We start from the raw sequence: 20,831 nt of genomic DNA on the forward strand, positions 1-20,831 counted from the left end.
ATGAATTAACACATGTGGAATTATATACATAACAAAAAAGTGTGAAACAACTGAAAATATGTCATAGTTTTGATGCCTTCAGTGTGAATCTACAATTTTCATAGTCAGCCTATGCCCTAGGACATAGCACCCGTCCAGTTCTCATTTTTTATTTTTCGGTTCTGCCAACTTTTTCCTTTTAGATAGATAGATAGATTTACAAAGAAAAGTAAACTGTTACAGTCACTAAAAGTCATCAAAACAAAAGAAAAAGCTCCACTTCAACCACCGCCCAACATGGCACTCAGCCAATGCTCATATGATACAAATAGAGGTGATGGTAGCAAGACACATCTTACCCTGATGATGTCTTCAATGAGCTGAGCTCTTTGTTCCATAGCTAAGGGTTTTCTAGTCTCCTGGCCACACCTAGTCCCACTTAAGGGTCAGTACGCATGTACAGTTACTTCATACTGCAGGAACGTGGCCAGGTATCAGACATCTCTAACTAACTACATTACAAGGAATTAAAGGGTAAGCACCAATTAAAACCTTTCTATACAACTTGGCAGGAAAAAAGCTGAAATTCAAGGTACATACACCATCCAGAAATGATCTGAATAATTATTTATTAAATCCACATATCGCACCTTTTGGAGATGAAATTCCCCTTCAGATACAAATGTACATTCTTTATCCAATACTTTTTTGCTTCTAAAGTTGAAGTTCAGCTTTTGTTTTCATAACATTGTTCTTCGTGTTAGTAGCTTTACAGAAATGTTGGAAAAATTAGCAATTTTCTCAATTCGAATTTCTCTGATTCTAAGAGAGATATTGATACTTCACAAAATAGTTATTAATTGACATTCATTATATGTTTAATTTATTTTGGTATAATTTTGTAATTGTATTTTTTAGGTCATTAGAAGCCTTAGGATTTTAGAAGTATTTTTTTCAGATTTTCAAGAAAATTTCCAAAACCAAATTTTTTAAGGAAACTTGTCATGTTCAATGTTGTGTTTGAGTTGCAGACAGCATGTTATGGAATGGGAGAAGTCAATAAAATGTATATTTTATACACTTAAATTCCTTCTCAGTCTGGCCTTTAAAGTCAAAGAGGTGGGCCCATTAGTGATTTCTCTATGACTTTACATACAGAGATAGCTGTCAATCACTGGTAGGACCTTGTACATGACTTCAAAGCCCAGAATTAGCAGGAATTTTAAAGTTACACAGAATCTTTTCCCATACATGGTGCCTGTAGTTTACATTGCAATGTCATGTTGACGGCCCCCTTTAAGTACCAATTCAGTTTGGAACAGACATTAAGAGGTATATACAGTTGAAACAAGAAGTTTATATACACTATATAAAAAAGACACATATGCATGTTTTTCTCAATATCTGACATAAAATCAGAATAAACCTTTCCTGTTTTTGGTCAATTAGGATTACCATAATTGTTATTATTTGCCAAATGCCAGAATAATGAAAGAGAGAATGTTTTAAGACATTTTGGCTACTTTCTGCAATGTCAAAAATTTACATACACTAAGATTAGTATGCCTTTAAACAATTCTGGACTTCCCATATTATGATGTCATGTGTTTGGAAGCTTCTGTTAGGTTTGTTGGCAACATTTGAGTTAATTAGAGACACCCCTGTGGATATATTTGCAGAAAGTACTAAAAATACCTTAAAACATTCTCTCTCCTTCATTATTCTGGCATTTGGCAAATAATAATAATTATGGTAATCCTAATTGACCAAAAACAGGAAGGATTTATTCAGATTTCATGTCAGATATTGATAAAAGCATGCATATGTGTATTTTTATATAGTGTATGTAAACTTCTGGTTTCAACTGTATAATAGAAACCAAACTACGCAAGTAAAGTGGTCAATCAGGGAAAGTAGGTATACCCAACCCTGAATACTGCTCCAAAGCTAAGGAATGCAAAACGGAAAGGGGGGCAGTAACTTAATAAAACGTAACTTTTAAAGGTATTAGTAAATAAAACATAGGCCCCTACTTGACAAAAAACACAAAAAAATGTCAGGCCCAGAGCTCTACTAATCACTGGTAGTGAACCGTCAGGAGCACTGGGTATACCCGTCAAGTGGCTGGATGGGTGCCGAATGTGACTACTTGACACATATAAACACAAATAATGGTTGTCTCACGATTGTTGAAAGTATGTTTCCACAATAGAGCAAAGTGTCACGGATGGCACCCTACACGGACTAGCGGGTGACTAGTGAGGATGCGGCCTAAGGGAGGGAAGCTAACCCTACCACACCCTACTTGGCCTAGTCCACCCTATAATATCCTAGGTACAGGGTCCAAAAAGTCCTGAAAGGGGTGGTCCCGGCTGGAACCTGGTCCTATTTTAGAGACCCTAAAGAGGCCCTATCCAGAGTGGAAAAAATGGCTGTGAGGGAACCAGCTGCGGGGCTAAAAAACTAGGAAAAGCATACATGCAAAAAATATTATGATACTAGTGTTCCAATATTCTAGGTACGCGGTCCAAAAAGCCCTGAAAGGGGTGGCCCCAGCTGGAACCTGGTCCTATTTTAGAGACCCTACAGAGGCTCTATCCAGAGTGGAAAAAATAGATGTAAGGGTACCTACTGCGGGGCTAAAAAACTAGGAAAATTATAAACCCTGTACCATTTAGAAACTACACCCCTCAAATGATTCCAAACTTTAAAAATTATTCAAAACTTTACAAGTTTAATTTTTTTGTGCAGATTTTCCTGTGTTCCTCTGACACACCAAAAAAAAAACCTCAGTATTTATTAAGCTGGTTCTGCAGTTTACAGAAGTTCTCTATACGCTGTTGTAAACTGCTGTATGGGCACACAGTAGGGCTCAGAAGGGAAGGAATGCCATATGGATTTTAGAGGGCAGAGTTTGCTAAAATGGTTTTTAGGCACCATGACACATTTTAAGATACCCTGAGGTACCTTGAGTGTAAACCCCCAGGAAGTGACCCCTTTTGGAAACATCACCCCTCATGGAATTTATCAAGGGTGGTAGGAAGCATCTTGACCCAACAGGCATTTCATTAAATTTAGAAACACTTGCCTGTCAAAATTAAAAATTGAATTTCTTTCAGTAAAATGTTGCTTTAGCCCGAGTTTTTCATTTTCACAAATGGTTATGTCGGGAAGGTAAAATTCATAAAGTAATACAATTAAAAGTTGGTATAGAGTTAAAGCCCCCATAACTGTCGAGAATAGGCACTTATTAGATCCTATAACAAGCACAATATGCCCCATGTCCAGTGGTGCAGCTATAGAGGTTACAGCAGTCGCAGTTGCGACCAGACCCCTAAGCCAGGGGGGCCCTGGCACTGTATTTTTTGTTTTATAGAATGCAGTGTGTATTATAAAGTGAATGATAGTAAGTGCTTCCATTATGGAAGTGCTGACTTGTTTGCAGGAGGTGGGGGGAGTGAAGCTCTGTGAGCATTGTATTCACATCTCCTCCCTAGTCTTCTCTGGGCCCACACTTCACTGTCCTGACTACCTACAGTGTCAGGACATTGGCACGCACTATGACCTGACACTGAGGGCAGACAGGTGCAGACAGTGCAGCGTGAGCTCAGAGAAAACCGGGAGCTGAGAAAGGGGAGACCGCCGGACCTGGAGAGGAGCTGTGGATCAGGACAGGTAAGTTAATTTATTTATTTTAAGATCTGGTCTGAGGTCTGATACTTGGAGGGTCTGACATGAAGGTCTAATGAGGGTCTGATCTGAGGTCTGATGTTGGATGGGGTCTGACATGGAGTCCTGATCTGAGGTTTGATACTTGGGTGGTTTGACTTGGAGGTCTAATGGGAGTCTAATATGGGGGGGGTCTGAAATGGAGTCCTGATCTGAGGTCTGATGTAGGGGTCTGACATGAAGGTCTAAAGGGGGTCTGATATGAGGTCTGATGTTGAATGGGGACTGACATGGAGTCCTGATCTGAGGTTTGATACTTGGGTGGTTTGACTTGGAGGTATAATGGGAGTCTAATATAGGGGGGGGGGGTCTGAAATGGAGTCCTGATCTGAGGTCTGATGTTGGGGTCTGACAGGGAGGTGTAATGGGGGTCTGATCTGGGGTCTGATATGGAGGGTCTGACATGGAGTCCTGATCTGAGTTCTGATCTGGGGTCTGACATGGAGGTCTAATGATGATAAATGTGGGGGAGGATGGTATCATGGAGGCTCAGGGAAGTAAGGTAGGTAGCTGAATTACATTTAGAAAGCAAAGTAGAGGGAAAAGTGCCAGGGAGGCTAGCCTTGATCTGACACACCCCAATAAGTTTGCAAAGTTCATAGATGAAGGGAAGGTCAGTTCAGGGAGAGCACTGCTGCAGCCAGACACTTCCTCTGCCAGTGAGAGGATTGTCAGCTCCAGTAAGCAGGGGACCAGGAGAGCAGGGCAGGCCAGACAGGGGCTGGTAATGAGATACTCTATCATTAGGGGAACATATAGGGCAATCTGTCACAAAAGATCGTTGAACGTTGTGTTGTCTTTCTGGCACTCTATTTCGACATATCGTGGATCAGGGTGATAGATTAAGCGGAGAGGCTGGTGAAGACCAAGCGGTTATGGTCCACATTGGAACCAAGGACAAAATTAGAGGTATTTGGAGAGTCCTTAAAAATTATTTGAGGGATTTAGGTCGTAAGCTCAGGGAAAGGACCTCTAAGGTAGTATTTTCTGAAATATTACCGGTACCACGAGCCACACCAGAAAGGCAGTTGGAGATTAGGGAGGGAAAGAAATGGCTCAAGAGTTGGTGTAGGAAGGAGGGATTTCCACCTCAACTCTTCCTCTCCTTCACTTTTAAGCATGTACCCTGAGAAGAGACAGGGAAGGAGTAGTCACAGTAACTATGATGCCACAATTAATGTTTGTCCTTTGGGTGCACTGAAGTAGGTTCTGTGGGCTCCATGGCTTAGGGGCCCAGATGCAACTTTATCTGCTAAAGCTTCTATAGCTACACCCATGGCCACCTTATGCCGGACAATCGAGTCAGGAGTGATAGATGTGAAATCTGTTTTTACTGTCACTTTCACCTGCATTCACTGCCAACCTGATTTCTAACAGTGGTATCTTCTGATGTAGTGGATATAATGCTGATATTTGTACTGTTTGGAATGACAGCTTTTGTATAAGGGTATAAGGTCAGGCCCATATTTCTAGCTACTACCAATCCCAAGATATGAGCAGCTAAAGCAATCCTCCCCTCTTCAGTCCGGTTTGTTATAAGCACTTAAATCAGAAAAACTGGGCACTTGGGAGCCATTTGTCAGCAAAATAAAAGTATTTTTCCTGGACATGGAATAAAGATTCAGGGGAGCATTTATTAAAACCAGCATTTTAGACCCTGGTCTTAATAAAGCCCTAAACTGGCGGTGGATCTGCTGAATTTATGTAGAGGAGCATGCTTGTCCATAACTTCGGTGCCTCCAGCACCATTTCTAAATGTAAGACAGCTTCCTAAAACAGGAGTAAAAAACGGCCCGATCCCTTCCCTGTCCACACCATGCCGACAATTTAGACCTGGCATGAGCGGGGAAAACTCGCAGATAGCGGCACAGCTAACCATTGCGCTGCATCTATGCCTGAAATACGCCAAATTTAGGCATATTTTACCATCGTTAATGACCCTCTCAATGTAGAAATAGGTATGTTTGGAATGTGTTTGCAATCTTCTGTGGGGAAATGCTGTTAGTTATATTGGTGAAAGCGAAGAGACAGGCTTCCTTTAAGTAAATTGTGACGGAGTGGAAGGAACCAAAGTTTTAGGTGTTGTCTACAAGGTGACGTCACTTGTCACATGTAAATTATGTCAATAAAGTGAAAATAAGCCAGACTTGTGATTATGCTGCATAATTCTTTCAGTCACTTTTATAAAAATTTTTGTCGTGGGGCAAAAGTTTAACAATTGCAAACACTTCTTATATCAATAGGGTAAAATTTGCCATTTCTCTTGTTGAGATCTGATTTTCTTTTACAGTGTCTGTAGCAAAGGAAAAATGAACTGTTTGAAGCCATTAATTACTGGTAAGAAAGGTTTTCAATATCAAATTCACCAGATTTATAATGTATTGCATTCTGTGAAAGTGCCTGCCAGTTTTTGTTCTAAGTAGTAGTTTCATATACAGTAAAAAAAAAATAAAAATTGTAGGCCTCCATAGCAAAAAGCATACTAGCTCAACTGAGCCCACCACCAGAATTACTACACCATAATTTACATTAATGGTCAATGTTTTGTTTTTTGATAATTTTTGTATATCTCTAAATGAGCTCCACCTAGTAGTAGATGCAGGTAGTCACTATTAAACAGTCACTTCAAGCAGGAAAGCTATTCACTACCAGGCACCAGAGCAGTGAGCCACAATTTTCCTTCACTTAAAGAGGTTATCCAACCACTATAATGACCCCCTAATGCCTGGGCTCCTCAGATTGGTTATACTTACTCCACTCTCCAACATTTTTCCTGATGCCCATGTGGCCGGCGCTGCATCTCAAGTGAAACTAGGGAGGCTCAACCCCATAGCAGCCTGCTATTGTCTAGACAGACCAGCAACCAGACCCCCCTCTCACCATCGCCGGATGTTTTGATTGGGGCGATGGAGAGATGCAGCGGTGGTTGTGCGACGCAGGTGCTGGGAAGCGGGGTAAGTATAACCTATCTGAAGAGCCTGTGCATTAGGGGGTCATTATAGGGGTTGGATAACCCCTTTAATGATCCAATCAATTTAATTGTAACTCTCAGAAAATCCTTAGGATAGCCTATTATTTGGACTCCACTGGTCAGCTTTAATATGTGGGCGGACAAAGCAGCAAATGTTGAATTTCCATACAATGCCCCCACAGGGGAAATAAAGCATTACACAGTTCCCAATTAAATCAATACGAGATCCATGAGAGGTCCTCCGAGTGAGAATTCCTTTTTCAATGGTGTACCTTCAATGGAGACAGATGACGTGACGGCTACTGGGCCAGTGGGATGCAGGATCCGGCTCTTTTTTCAATGTAAAAACAGAATTTTCATGCAGCCATCACTAAGCTTATTGCAAACAGGTAATTACATCTTCCATTGCAGTCAATGGTACCTGCATACATTTCTATGAACTGAGCTCCCCCTAGTGGGTGGCTGCAGGTCGCCAGCTTTTTAATAAATTGGAAGTAGTAGATTTATGAATATATGTATGCCAGTTGTTGGGTGTGAATACACTGAGAAATATGGTGAAAGGAATGAGTGACACATTTATTAAACACCTGGTAAATTTTACTGACATGTTAGATAAAGTGGGTGAGGCCATGGGCAACCTTTTTTATTGCATTAAATTCATCAGAAATTTTGAGCATTGTGCTTTGCATTCTGCATTACCTGGAAGTGTTTGACACATGTGTACTGGGAAACTCAGTGTTGGAGGGGGGGCCCTAGGAGATCTGTGCAGGCCCTTAATCTCTTTGGCTATTAGATGTTTGCAATAAGTGTGGGAACTTACTGTACTAACTTAGAATTACCTAATGGGAAACTTAGAATTATTATTTTTTGTTTTTTGGAATGAACTCTGCCTACTCTGAACTCTGACCTCTCATGGGGCACTTGCCAACTACATCAGCACTATATTCCAAGAGGCAGCGGCCCTGGGGCTGTCTCCTGCAGTGAAGGCCATATCCCAGTATATGAGTTAAAGGATGAAAACCAGGGGATTACTAGGATACCCCGATTAGGACTAACCCACAGCCAAACTGATTAGTTGGTACAGTGGGTCCACACACACTGCCCATTACAATGTGCTCTAATAGCCATTAATTTGATCCATGTAATACATGCCTACTTCTTATTCTATACCAGGAGTGTCTAATACACATAATACACAAGACATATGTTCTATATGAAACAAATCTCGATCAGTGTAGCGACTATACATGGAAACTTATTCTGCTTTTGCTGGTGCGTTCTGGTTCCTGGCTGCATCATCAAAAAATGGTTGCCACGGTCTTATGTGTCCCTATTCAGAGAATTCTTAGGAAGTCTGAGAGACTCCTCCCTTCACTACACTCTGATGGACACAGCATTAAAGAGGTTCTCCTGGCTTTTCTTAAAAAAGATAGCTTTGCTGTGATTGGGTGCTATGGCCAACAATTATTTTATATTTTTTTTATTTTAAACCGTTTGACAAATCTCCAAGGGACCTTACAACTAAATGGGGGCACATTTCTTAAAAACTGGTGTAAGGGAAAACAGACTTATTTGCTCCTTGCAACCAATCCTATTGGTCCTTTCATTTTCCAAAAGAGCTCTAAAAATTAAATATTGAATCCGATTGGTGGCTAAGGAAACTAAGCCAGTTTCCCTTTGCCCCAGTTTTGATAAATCTCTCCCGAAGTCCTTCCTCTGCTTTATAACATTCTGTTATCTAATAATAATAATATATTTTTAGAACTTTTCAATTTTGTACTTGAACATCTCATATTTTCCCCCCAATTTCTAGCATGTGACTATCCAAAGACTTATGCTAACTGCAGTAACTTGAATAGAGACACGGGAATAGAGTGTGCCAAAAGTTGTCAGACTCTGGACATGCATTGCGTGAGTATGGAGAATGCAAAATGTTAAAGTTGTCATGAGGGCATCACCATTACCCTTTTCTATGGTCAGCCCATCCTTTGCCGCTCTGCCACTTTATATAATATACTCCTTTGCAAACATTTTGATAGGTAGGTCGCTGGTGATGGATTACCTTTAAATTGGTCTTCAACCTTCTGGATAAACATTCAGTGCTTTCTTCCCTCTGAGGTAGTTCTCAGAAAAGTTACTCTTTCTGGCAGCTTTTAACTTCAGGAATGGTGTTTTCCTGGAGAACAGTTCTTTCGGGGCCTACTTGGCAGAGATTACCAAAGCAAGTCTTCACACTAGCTCAGCTTGCGTTGCTAGATCCTATCCACTGCTAGCTAGGGGAAAATGGGACCAGCCCATAACCTGGCAACTACAACCAAGACTGCCAGTTTAACCAAGGGTTAGTTGCGCAGGGAGTTATCATTGGAAATTTGGAAAGTTATATGGTCGAGGGTGGCAACGTCCTTGATATCTATAAATAAAAATAAATATAGACATTAATAATGTGGTATCATGTTATTGAAGTGTTGAATAGGCTTACGTCTCCTATTCTAAATGTTTGTTGTTGATGTAGTGTCTCAGTAGGCTCTCTTTTCCATATATTTTAAATGTCCATTAAGAACACCTTTTTGGAGTGAAGTCTCTATTTTACTCTGTTTTCTACAGATTATACTTTAGACCCCTCTCACTTATCTAATAAATGTCCCTTCCAAAAATATAACTAAAGCTGGTACCTGGTCTTATTGTTTGATATTGTCAGAAACCAGCCCCGCGTTTACCATAGATCTTTACACCCATATTAAAGTATACCTAAACTTTTATTTTATTTTTTCATAATTTAATAGATTTTGTACTATATACAGAAAAGATTTTAAGGGTCAAGTTAGAAACAATGATCAGTGCAGGGGGGCATTTAATAAAATATATGACCATTACCAAAAATGACCATTACCAAAAAAATAAAATTCAGGTACACATTAAGGATCTTCATGCTATTGAACGTTTAATAGTACTTCTTCATGAAAAAATGGATACATTCCTGGATATTTGGAGCACCTGGAACACTTTTAACATTGTCACTATTGTTGAGCAAGGTTCTCTAAAATTCTATTCGGCTGCTTCACCAAATTCGTCACGAAGCACATTTCTTAGAAAATAGCGAGTTCAGGGAACAGTGATTTTGCCGCTCTCCGTAATTGAACCCCTCAGATGCCGCGTTCATTACTGATCGCTGAATCTGACTTTAATATTTAAGTCTACAATAAAAAGCACGAAGCCCGAGGAAATTCGGTTTTGCAACAAATCAAATTTTATATGAAATTCGGATTGAAGTACATTTTTAGCACTTCAATTCGCTCAACACTAATTGTCACCTATGGCTGTACACTTTTGGTTCCACCTCTTGTATATGCACATTATTCTGTGTATTACCAGTTGCTCTTGATCCAATATATTAGATTTTCTGATTGTAAATATGCTGCCAATCCTTGTCATTGCTGCAACTTTTGCATTTGTTTCCTTCCCTTTTTTCTGTTTCCTATGTTTTGTTTCATAGGCATGTATGGCCTATAAGTCTCCTCACACTGATTAAGGTGCTCTCTCCCTAAGGAGAGTAGTTCCCCCCCTGACGCAGACACAGGCCTCTCACCCAGTTAAGGCAGTACTCTCTGCTCTGCACTGATGAGAGGTAATCACCCCAAAACAGCTGTCTGCAGATGAGGTGCTGGCTTATTTAATATCCCAGTCATGTCTCAAGACTTATTTTAAGAGCTGAACATTGACTTATAGGATAGCTGCCTTACATCTGGTGGCATTAGAGGCAGAGCTTGTTAAGAGCTCATTTGCATCCCTTCCTATTCAGAAAATAAAAATATATAGTTCAAAAAAACAAAAACAAAAAACTAGATGTATTTTCTAAAACGTGAGCAGTTTTTATTTCTGAAGAACATCATATTTCCTCCTTCTGCAGTAAGAAAACTTTTTAATTTACTTGTGATTGTTCTGTTTGGATTACAAAGTATTCTACTAGGTGTATACAAGGCTGTGTCTGTCCACCCGGGCTTGTATCTGATGACAAAGGAGGATGCATTACTGAAGACAAGTGTCCATGCATACATAATGGAATCATGTATGGCCCAGGAGCAAAGATTCAAGTCAGATGTAACACTTGGTATGTATAACTTACCATTCACTACTGTTATGAATGGGGACATGTTACAGATGAATGAATAAATCCTAACCAAGGCTCAGATTGGCCCACAAAGGAACAGGTGAGCCCCCAGTGGGCCCCTAGTGCCTCACTCCTTGCACATGTGGCACATAAAATAGTAGAATACATAGACATACCGTACAACATCTCAACCAGCCTATATTCATATAAAAACTGGATAGATTATTTAGCAAGGTACCTAGTCTATTATTATAGTTGTATCAGGTGGTTGAGATGACTTCTAGGTACAGAGGTAAGCTAGCCAGTGTCCTCTTTCCCCAGACACGCCGTAAAAAGGTGTATGGGTGGTCACTAAAGAATTAAAGAAAAAATTATATAACTACCATATTAAAAGTAATAAGATTAACAAGTGCATTATTTTGCCCTACAGATTATATCTAATTAATGAAACAAACATTAAATATAGATATGAGATATTCTTTTGAAGACAGTACATTGTTCATGTTGTTTTCCAGCACTTGTGAGAAAAGAATTTGGAACTGTACACACAAGATTTGTCTAGCAACTTGTACTGTCTTTGGGAACGGACATTATATAACCTTTGATGGGAAACGCTACAATTTTAATGGGGAATGCCAGTATACCCTTGCACAGGTATTGTCTGAATTGTAACAGGATTTGTCTGGAATAAATTTGATTTCTTTATGCTGGTAAGATTGCAGGCAAAATGTTTAATGGTGTTTTTTGTATTTGCGGAAATAATTTATATTTTGCTATCATATTAATGTATATATAACACTGACCATAAGGCCTCTTTCACACGAACAATACGGATTGTGTCAGGATGCGTTCAGTGAAACTCGCCCCATTGCAAGGAAGTTCATTCAGTTTTGTCTGCAATTGGGTGCAGTGTTTCAGTTTTTTTTCCGCGCGGGTGAAATCAGTTTTGATGCATTTTTCGTGAGTGTGAAAAAAACCCGGAACACTTACAAAACAACATCTCCTAGCAACCAACCAGTGAAAATGCATTGCATCTGGACTGCGTCCAGGTTACATCCGGATGCAATGCGTTTTTCACTGAAGCCCCTATCACTTCTATGGGACCAGGGCTGCGTGAAAAACTCAAAAGCAACACAGAAACGCTCATGTTCACAGAAACATCGAAATGAATTGGTCAGGATTCAGTGCGGGTGCTATGCGTTCACTTCACGCATCGCACCCGCGCAGAAAACTCACTTGTGGGAAAGAGGCCTAAACCTTAGTTAAAATGTAGCCAACCCATCAATCACCTAATGATCTATTGTGTATTGGGAACTTTAAACTGCCTCCGAGTCATGGTGCATTAAGAAAAAAGGTGTTAGTTAACCACTTGCCTGCCACTGCATTACTTTACACATTATGGCCGTAGGTTCTTAACTGTAACCCGATGCAGAAGTGATCTCTCTGCATGGCATCATTATAGCAGGGTGCTACAAAGATCCATCACAGTGTAAAGTAAAAAAGCCAGCAGAAGAGCACTCTTTTTGATGTAAGAGCGCCCCCTGCTGGCTGTAAAATTATCTGTGAGGCTGCAGGATGTGAATTAACCCCTTTCTGCCCTGACTGTGGGAGGAAGGGGTTCACACACGTTTTTCATAAAAAAAATAATAAAAAGTTTTTAAAACGTAATAAATAAAACAATTAATAAAAGAAAATAAAAAAATAAAAAGTTATAGTTATAGTTACCAGTTTAAGCAATAATATAGCTAATTACATAAACACACATACACATATCCCCCCTCCTTTTTCGTTCAAAAAAATAAAATAAAAATATATTTGTTTTCGCAATAGTATAGCAGACTTTGTGTGTGTGAAATATACAAACATATACACATTATTTTCAATCCAATTACAAACTATACTTTCCAAGCCAATAGACCTTACTTTACTTATTAAGCGTCTATGAGGGACAGTATCAAAAGCCTTTGCAAAATCCAGAAACACTACATCCACAGCCGCCCCTCTGTCCAGGCTACTACTCACCTCCTCATAAAAACAAATCAGGTTAGTCTGACAACTTCTGTCCTTGGTAAACCCATGCTGGTTATCACTTATGATATTATTTACAGTAACATACTCCTGTATATAGTCCCTTAAGAGTCCTTCAAACATTTTTTCCCACAATTATAAACTAACTGGTTTATAATTACCTATGGAGGACCTTGATCCTTTTTTTTAATATGGGCACCACATTTGCCTTGCGCCAATCACTTGGCACTGTACCAGTCCCTAGAGAATGCTTAAAAATTATAAACAGGAGCACAGCCATGACTGAACATAGCTCTTTAAGCACTCTTGGGTGTAATCCATATGGACATGGAGCTTTGTTCACATTTACCTTATTTAACTTATCTTGGACCATATTTACAGTTAGCCATTTGAGTATATTACTGGATGTACTAACTACCCCGGCGCCACAGATATCAGCTCCTTTCTCTTCTTTTGTATATACAGAGCTAAAAAACCTATTTAGGAACTCTTTTTCCTTATCTTTAGTGACTACCCCCCTTTCCCTTATTTAGGGACCCTACCTGCTCAGACCTAGGTTTTTTAGCATTTATATATTTAAAAAACTTTTTGGGATTTGTTTTGCTTTCTTTTGCTCCCTGCTGTTCCTTTTGTATCTTTGCTAATTTTATCTCCTTTTTGCAGATTTTATTAAGCCCTTTGTAATCTTCAAACGCTACAGTTGACCCCGCAGATTTGTATTTTTTAAGTGCCCTCTTTTTGTCTTTTATTGCTCTTTTTCCATTTACTTTTATTGCTCTATTTACTTTTGACATTTGTGCATTGTATTCCACTGAGCTCTTTTTAGAGTCATTGGATCTGCTTGGAGTAATTATAACTTCAAGGTGTTGTCTAATCTGGCCGTTACTAAAAATGCACCAGAATTACCAAAGTGGCTAAGGTTGTATGCTGTATCTGGCAGTTCTATACATCCCCAGTGTAAAACTTTAAGATCATTTTTGGCTATCTTACTCTTGTTTCAGATTTTTCAGACACAAACGTTGGTGCTTTTTAGGCTGCACCTTTCTTTCTAAGCCATTCCCCCTTGACGAGCATTGAATCGAAAAATCGCCTAAAACACAAGATGCAATAGTTTACACTGATGTATAACAAAATGTACAAATTATGGACAAAGTCAAAGTGCAGAGTAAATAGTAAATCTAGGTCATTGTGTTATACTGTACATGTTAAATACCTTTAGGCTGAAGTTCAAAGCGCAACCACTTGGTTGCCGCAAATTGATATTTCTAGACAGGGGTGCACCAAGCCTTTCTGCTGCCTGAGGCGAAAATTGAAACAGCGCTCAACCCCTCCAGCCTACTGTTTAAGGCAGGCATGCTCAACCTGCGGCCCTCCAGCTGTTGCAAAACTACAAGTCCCATCATTCCTGGACAGCCTACAGCTATTAGCCTACAGAAGGGCATGGTGGGAGTTGAAGTTTTACAACAGCTGGAGGGCTACAGGTTAAGCATCCCTGGTTTAAGGCATACTGTGATACAGTTAAATATAGAGAGATATTCTCACAGCCCTACCACTGCCCCCACTTGTCTCTAGGTCTTGCCGCCTGAGGCAATCACCTCACCTGGCCTCATTGGTGGTGCACCCCTGGATCTAGGACATATCCTGACATATCATGATGTAATATCAAACTTTTTTTAAAAAAGCTAGTAATCTTGCTCCATATATCTCAGGGTATATTGAGCCAAAATATGGTATAAATAAGAGAAATATATAATATATATATTCAATTAGTTGCATTTAAAAAACAAACAAAACAACACCATGGTGGTATTTTGATATATTTGGCAGAATCTGTAGACTGGTATTATTGTAGGCAGAGTTGCTAAGGCTCCCTAAAGGTGTAACTAATATATTACCACTTCCCATCTTTGCTGCATAACAACAATAATACTCAATATTACTCTAGCTTTTCACTTAAAACTTTTTAATAATTTTGAATATTGTATATACACACATGCATATTGTATATTTAATGAATGCATTCCTTTTTTTTAACTCAAGGACCATTGCTCAGTAAATGACAACAGCAGTACATTTAGTATTATAACAGAAAATATTCCCTGTGGAACCACAGGAATTACCTGCTCTAAGTCCATCAAAATTTTCCTTGGGGTAAGTAAAACAAGCTACGGCAAATAAATACTAGATTGTGTGTCCAAGCAATTGCTTTCTACATTCACTATTTAACTGAGCCAAATCTATCTTCACAGGGTTATGAGTTAATCCTCATTGATGATCATCTTAAAGTAGCCCAAAAGGGTTTTGGCACTGATGTTCCATACAGAGTACGACTGATGGGTATCTACTTGGTTATTGAGTCTCAAAGTGGACTACTAATGTTATGGGATAAGAAGACAACTATCTTCATGAAAGTGACTAGTAAATTTAAGGTCAGCCTGTGTTACTTAGTGAAATCAAACAGATTTGTAGTGTGTATATAATAACTAAGATAGCATAATTGAGAGGTCCTACCTCATAAAAGTATGTCATATCAGGATATAATGAAGTAGGGAGGATTGGCACAACATAGAGTTATTTGAAAATGTGCTCCATAATTGTTATTAGATGGGGAATTCAGTTACTCAAAAAGACATGCCAGTGACGGATCCTCTTTAGGCTACAGCTACATTTTTCCACAGTAGAACTTCTATCATAAATGTTGATGTGATTGCACAGGAAACACTGTAAGGAATTCAGGCGCAGACTGGCTATAGATCCTACCGTAAGACTTCCCTGTCCCAGGGGTGGGGTATGGGAGGTGACCGGAGCCCAGTGCCCATCTCACAGCCACTGGCTAGGTACATGATGATCTGATGCTCTCATAGGAGCATCAGGTTCTTATGCTCCTGGCCGGCCACAAGTACCCTCCCAAATTTTTAGGTTTCCAGGGCCATTTTAACCCCTTAGTGACCACTATTATGCTTTATTGTGGTGGTTACTAAGGGTCTCCTGGGCTGCCGCCTTTTTATGACCTAGTCTAAGTGAAGCAGGAGTAAACTCCCTCTGTATGCCTTCGGCACACTGCAAATGAGATTGCGGGGTGCTGATGCCAGTGAAAGCAGGCCTAGTTTAGGCCTCAGACCTGCCTCTAGAGTTTTTTTAGCACAGTCTGCTGGTCAATGTCAGTATTGCACTGACATTAAAAATACAATGCACTATAGGAACAGTGTATTGTATTTTAGAAGGTATCAAAAGATCGCCTGTTATAGTCCCCTTGCAGGCCTACTTTTTTCCTACGGATCTGCTGCTTTTTGCTTAGTCACAATAGAAAAAGTGATCAAAAAGTGTTATGTACCCCAAAATGATACCAATGAAGACTATAAGTTGTCCTGCAAAATCAAGCTTTCACACAGCTCCATAGAAAGAAAAATAAAGAAGTTATGGCTCTTGGGATGCAGCAATGCAAAAAGATTTTCTTCTTTCTAAAAAGGGGTTTTATTGAGCAAAAGTATTAAAACTATAGTACTAAAGTACAAAACCTATATGTATGGCTGTAATCGTACTGATCCAGAGAGTAAAGTTTTCATGTTATTTATGCAAAAATTTACTCAACAAAATATATAACATAAAAACTTAGTGGCAATATTGTTGTTGTTTCCCATCTCTAGTTCTGGCAATGGAGGCTGCATGGAACAGCTAATTGGTGGGAGTACAGGGTGTTGTACTCTCACTGAACAGATATTAATAATGTCCTACTTTTCACCAAATTTACAAAAACGTCTTACGTTTGTTACATTTGTTGTGACTTTAAACCTAACACTTTCGTCTCCAAATGCTACTTCAGTTTTCTACACCATTCCTCAACTGGAGTGTCTCTGGGATGACTTATTTTGGGATATGAAACTCATTAACATAGCTCACCAGGGCCACTTCCCCACTCACTTTTCAAAACTGGTGGAGGTGGTATAAAAAGGCAAAAAGTAATGAAATTTGTGTGCATGTGACCCCAAAACTTTTTGAGGACTGAATTCCTCCGTAGAAGGCTGATGATTCTTTAATATGAACTTGTAAGGAGTACAGTATGTATGTAAAAAATGGGGTTCATATATTAGAAAATAGCTATACACTGTGCTAGTTTGTTCTCATTTAATTCCCTTTCAGGTAGATGCTGTATACAAGTATACAAATGGAACTAAAACATTCAACATTTTGTTTGGACATTCCTAGGGGATGCTATGTGGACTGTGTGGAAATTATGATGGAAATGCAAACAATGATTTTACAACCCGCAGCAATGCAATTGTTGGAAACGTTGTAGAATTTGGAAACAGTTGGAAGTCGACCCCAACCTGTCCAGATGCTAAATTACACAGGGATCCTTGTTCATTAAACCCATATAGACTACCGTGGGCACAGAAACAGTGTAGTATCATAAGCAGTGAAGTCTTCTCTGCTTGTCATCCACAGGTACATATAATAAAATATATTCTGTTTCTGCCATACAACACTGATTTAATAAGACATTTTTTGTAACTTTAGGTCGACCCTTTCAAATACTATGATGCATGTGTCACTGATTCTTGTGCTTGTAACACTGGTGGAGACTGTGAGTGTTTCTGTACAGCAGTTGCTGCCTATGCACAGGCTTGTGGAGAATATGGAATATGCATCTCCTGGAGAGGTCCAAGCATCTGTCGTGAGTAATTCATTTAAGGTGTCGAAAAGGCTTGTTTTGGTTAAAGAAGCGCTCAAAAAGTTGTATGCTCTGACCTCTTCGAAAGGTGTGTGATGTAAATTTTAGTGAAGGTAATCTTTTTACTGGTGGTTGTAATTATGAATTATCCACTCCCTTCTGGTGCTCTGCTCTGTCATGTGACTGACACTCTAACTGTCCAACTTGACAGTGTCTTGTGTGTGGACAGGAAGTCAGGGCTTCTATTCATTTGTATGAGACTCACATCAAGGATCTCATAGGAATGAACTGACCTCCTGTTTACACATAAGAACTTAGAAGCTGTGTCAATTGTAGAATACAATTCCATGGTTGCATGGCACAGCTGAGGACCAAAGGGGAATGTATAACTCACAACTTCAGCCACTAGTTTACCCTTATTTTAATTTAAATCATGCACTTTTCTAATGGACCACAGAATAACATTTTTGAGGGGATGCTTCTTTAAGTTTATATCCCCTCAACTCTTTTACCCAAGTCTTATATACTATTGAGGGTCATTTACAAACAGATATACACCACCTTTTGGCTTATATCTGTCGCAGATTGCAACGCAATGGTTATTTGCTACACAATCTACGACATTTCCCCACTCACGCCAGGTCAAAAAAAAGGGACGTGGCATGGCCAGGGAAGGGGACAGGCTGGCAGGACCATTTCATTTATCATTTTCTACGCCTGTTTTAGGTGTAGAAAATGGTCTAAATCTACACCAGCAAGTCTGGCATAGATTTAGACAGGCGGTGAATACGCCAAAGTTATGTACATGCCGGCACCTCTACTTAAATTCAGTGTATCCACCGCCAGCTAAAGGGGTATTAAGACCTGTGTCTAAAATGCCAGTCTTAATAAATGACCTCCTATGTGTCTTTCTTTACAAAAAAGATTATAGGGAAGTGAATCTTGGTCCAGTTTTTGAAGATAAGCCAGCAGTTGAAGCAACAGCTATAGGGCTAAGGCTGCTAAAGGTTGGGTTCAACACACACTTGGTGTGATGGAAATTTGAGTTGAAGTTAGTGTTGATCGAGCACCAAAGTGCTCGGGTGCTCGAGTAGAACACCTTGGGATGTTCGGGTGCTCTACCAAGCACCCAAGCACAATGGAAGTCAATGGGAGAACCCGAGCATTAAACCAGACACCCCCTGCTCTGAAGAGGGGAGGGTGTCTGGTTCACATGAAAAGGTCAGCAATTCATGAAAACACCACTGAAATGGTTCGAGAACAACATGGGGAGGATGTCTGGATGCATCTTGGACTCCCAGTTTGCTGCTGGGAGCGATGTTGTCCTGAGTAGTACGCCAATTTTACTGACTGACAATAATATGCATAAAACAGAATATAAAATCGATTTTAGAGGAACAATTGTTAGTAAACATTATTTTCTGTATATTTACTTGCATATAAAGTGCAAGTGCTGCCAAAAATTACAAGTAAGGGGCACTCCGATAAGACCGGTATATCACATAAAGGAGGTCCTCATTCACATTGTGGTACAATAGTTCAAGTAGTGGGACTCTTACACTTATAAAGCCTATGCACTAAGTGAAAGGGCTACCAAAAATTACAAGGAACCGGCACTCTAATACACCCTTTATTACACATAAAGGAGGGCATCATACACACCCTTGAAAAAGTATGATTGATGGCCTGCTGGTGACCCTCAAAAACATTAGGAGCAAGGGCCTGCTGGTTACCATCTAAAACATTAGGGGCGAGGGCCTGCTGCTGATATGACCATCTAAAATATTAGGGGTGAGGGTCTGCTGCTGAGCTGACCATCTAAAACATTATGGGTGAGGGCCTGATGCTGAGCTGACCATCTAAAAAATTATGGTTGAGGGTCTGCTGGTGAGCTGACTCTCTAAAACATTATGGGCGAGAGCCTGCTGCTGATCTGACCATGGAAAAAATTATGGGCGAGGGCGTGCTGCTGAGCTGACCATCGAAAAAGTTATGGTTGAGGGCCTGCTCCTGAGCTGACCATCGAAAAAATTATGGTTGAGGGCCTGCTGCTGAGCTGACCATCGAAAAAATTATGGTTGAGGGCCTGCAGGTGAGCTGACCATCGAAAAAATTATGGTTGACGGCCTGCTGCTGAGCTGATCGTCTAAAACATTAGGAGCGAGGGCAGCCTAATAAGCATGTTGATATGATGGAGGAGGAAGAGGAGGACAAGAAAAGGAAGATTGAACCATATACCCTTGTTTGTGGTGGAAGGGTTGCATGGGAATACAGTGTATTCAATACACCATAAAAGCCGCATTTAAAGTGCCTTTATGTTCAGCCGCTTTCCTCTGTTGGAGTAGAGAAGTCAGGAGCAATTCAGGCCTTGTCCATTCTGATAAGAGTCAACCTGTCAGCATTTTCAGTTGACAGTCGGATGCGCTTATCAGTTATTATGCCCCCAGCAGCACTAAATACATGCTCTGACAAAACGCTGGCAGCAGGGCAGGCTAGCACCTCCAAGGCGTAGAGCGCCAGTTTGTGCCACGTGTCCAGCTTGGACACCCAATAGTTGTAAGGCACAGAGGGATAATTGAGGATACTGACACGGTCTGCCACATACTCCTTCACCATCTTCCAAAACTTTTCTCTCTTTGTGACACCATGCATCAGGGTGAGGTTGCTGGCAGGGTGTCATGAAACTGTCCCAGGCCTTGAAGAGTGTTGCCTTGCCTTTGTTGGAACTGCTGTGTGTTCCCCTTGTCTCTCCTCCTTGGTTGCCCAAGGAACTATGGACTCTGCTGCCAGCGTTGTCAGCTGGAAATTTTTGGAACAATTTTTCCACATGGACCTTCTGATATTGCACCATTTTGCTAGTCCTCTCCACCACAGGAATGAGAGATGAGAAGTTCTCTTTGTAGCGGGGGTCGAGAACAACCAGTAATGGGATGGATGATCACCTGATATGTACTGTGTTAAAAACCAAAACAAAAAAATATAAATTATTCGTCATTATGAATATATAGCACTATATTCTAAATATTTGCGAATTCTCGAAGTGCAGATATTCGAAAAAAAAAATAGCTTTTCAAATATTCGCACTCAACACTAGTCTATAACATAAACCCTGCCTAACCAAAAAACAAAATTCATTTTCCTACACAATCTGTTACTTCTTCAGTACAGCACTCCTTGACTAAGACTGGACGAACCACGTGTCATTGGGTACTTTATAGCACCCGATGACGCGATCCGGCCAGCCAATCACTGTTATGCCAGTAACCAACATGGCATTACAGTGAGTGGCAGTACACACCTGCACGTTTATTGGCTGCGTAGTAGCCAACAAACGAGCAGGGAGG

The 20,831-nt window shown here is 40.1% G+C and overlaps 1 protein-coding gene across 1 annotated transcript in view; it reads left to right on the forward strand.

Moving 5' to 3' along the window:
- Nucleotides 1–20,831, forward strand: part of LOC122920026 (mucin-2-like) — a 126,271-nt gene that overhangs the window by 33,889 nt on the left and 71,551 nt on the right. The window contains exons 11-18 of the mRNA XM_044269235.1: nucleotides 5,999–6,045; nucleotides 8,493–8,590; nucleotides 10,636–10,787; nucleotides 11,303–11,441; nucleotides 14,856–14,966; nucleotides 15,065–15,244; nucleotides 17,022–17,261; nucleotides 17,334–17,490. Coding sequence (XP_044125170.1) covers nucleotides 5,999–6,045; nucleotides 8,493–8,590; nucleotides 10,636–10,787; nucleotides 11,303–11,441; nucleotides 14,856–14,966; nucleotides 15,065–15,244; nucleotides 17,022–17,261; nucleotides 17,334–17,490 — 1,124 coding nt within the window. The remainder of the gene's footprint in view (nucleotides 1–5,998; nucleotides 6,046–8,492; nucleotides 8,591–10,635; nucleotides 10,788–11,302; nucleotides 11,442–14,855; nucleotides 14,967–15,064; nucleotides 15,245–17,021; nucleotides 17,262–17,333; nucleotides 17,491–20,831) is intronic.

The sequence above is a fragment of the Bufo gargarizans genome, chromosome 10, assembly GCF_014858855.1.
Source record: "Bufo gargarizans isolate SCDJY-AF-19 chromosome 10, ASM1485885v1, whole genome shotgun sequence".
Lineage (NCBI taxonomy): Eukaryota > Metazoa > Chordata > Amphibia > Anura > Bufonidae > Bufo > Bufo gargarizans.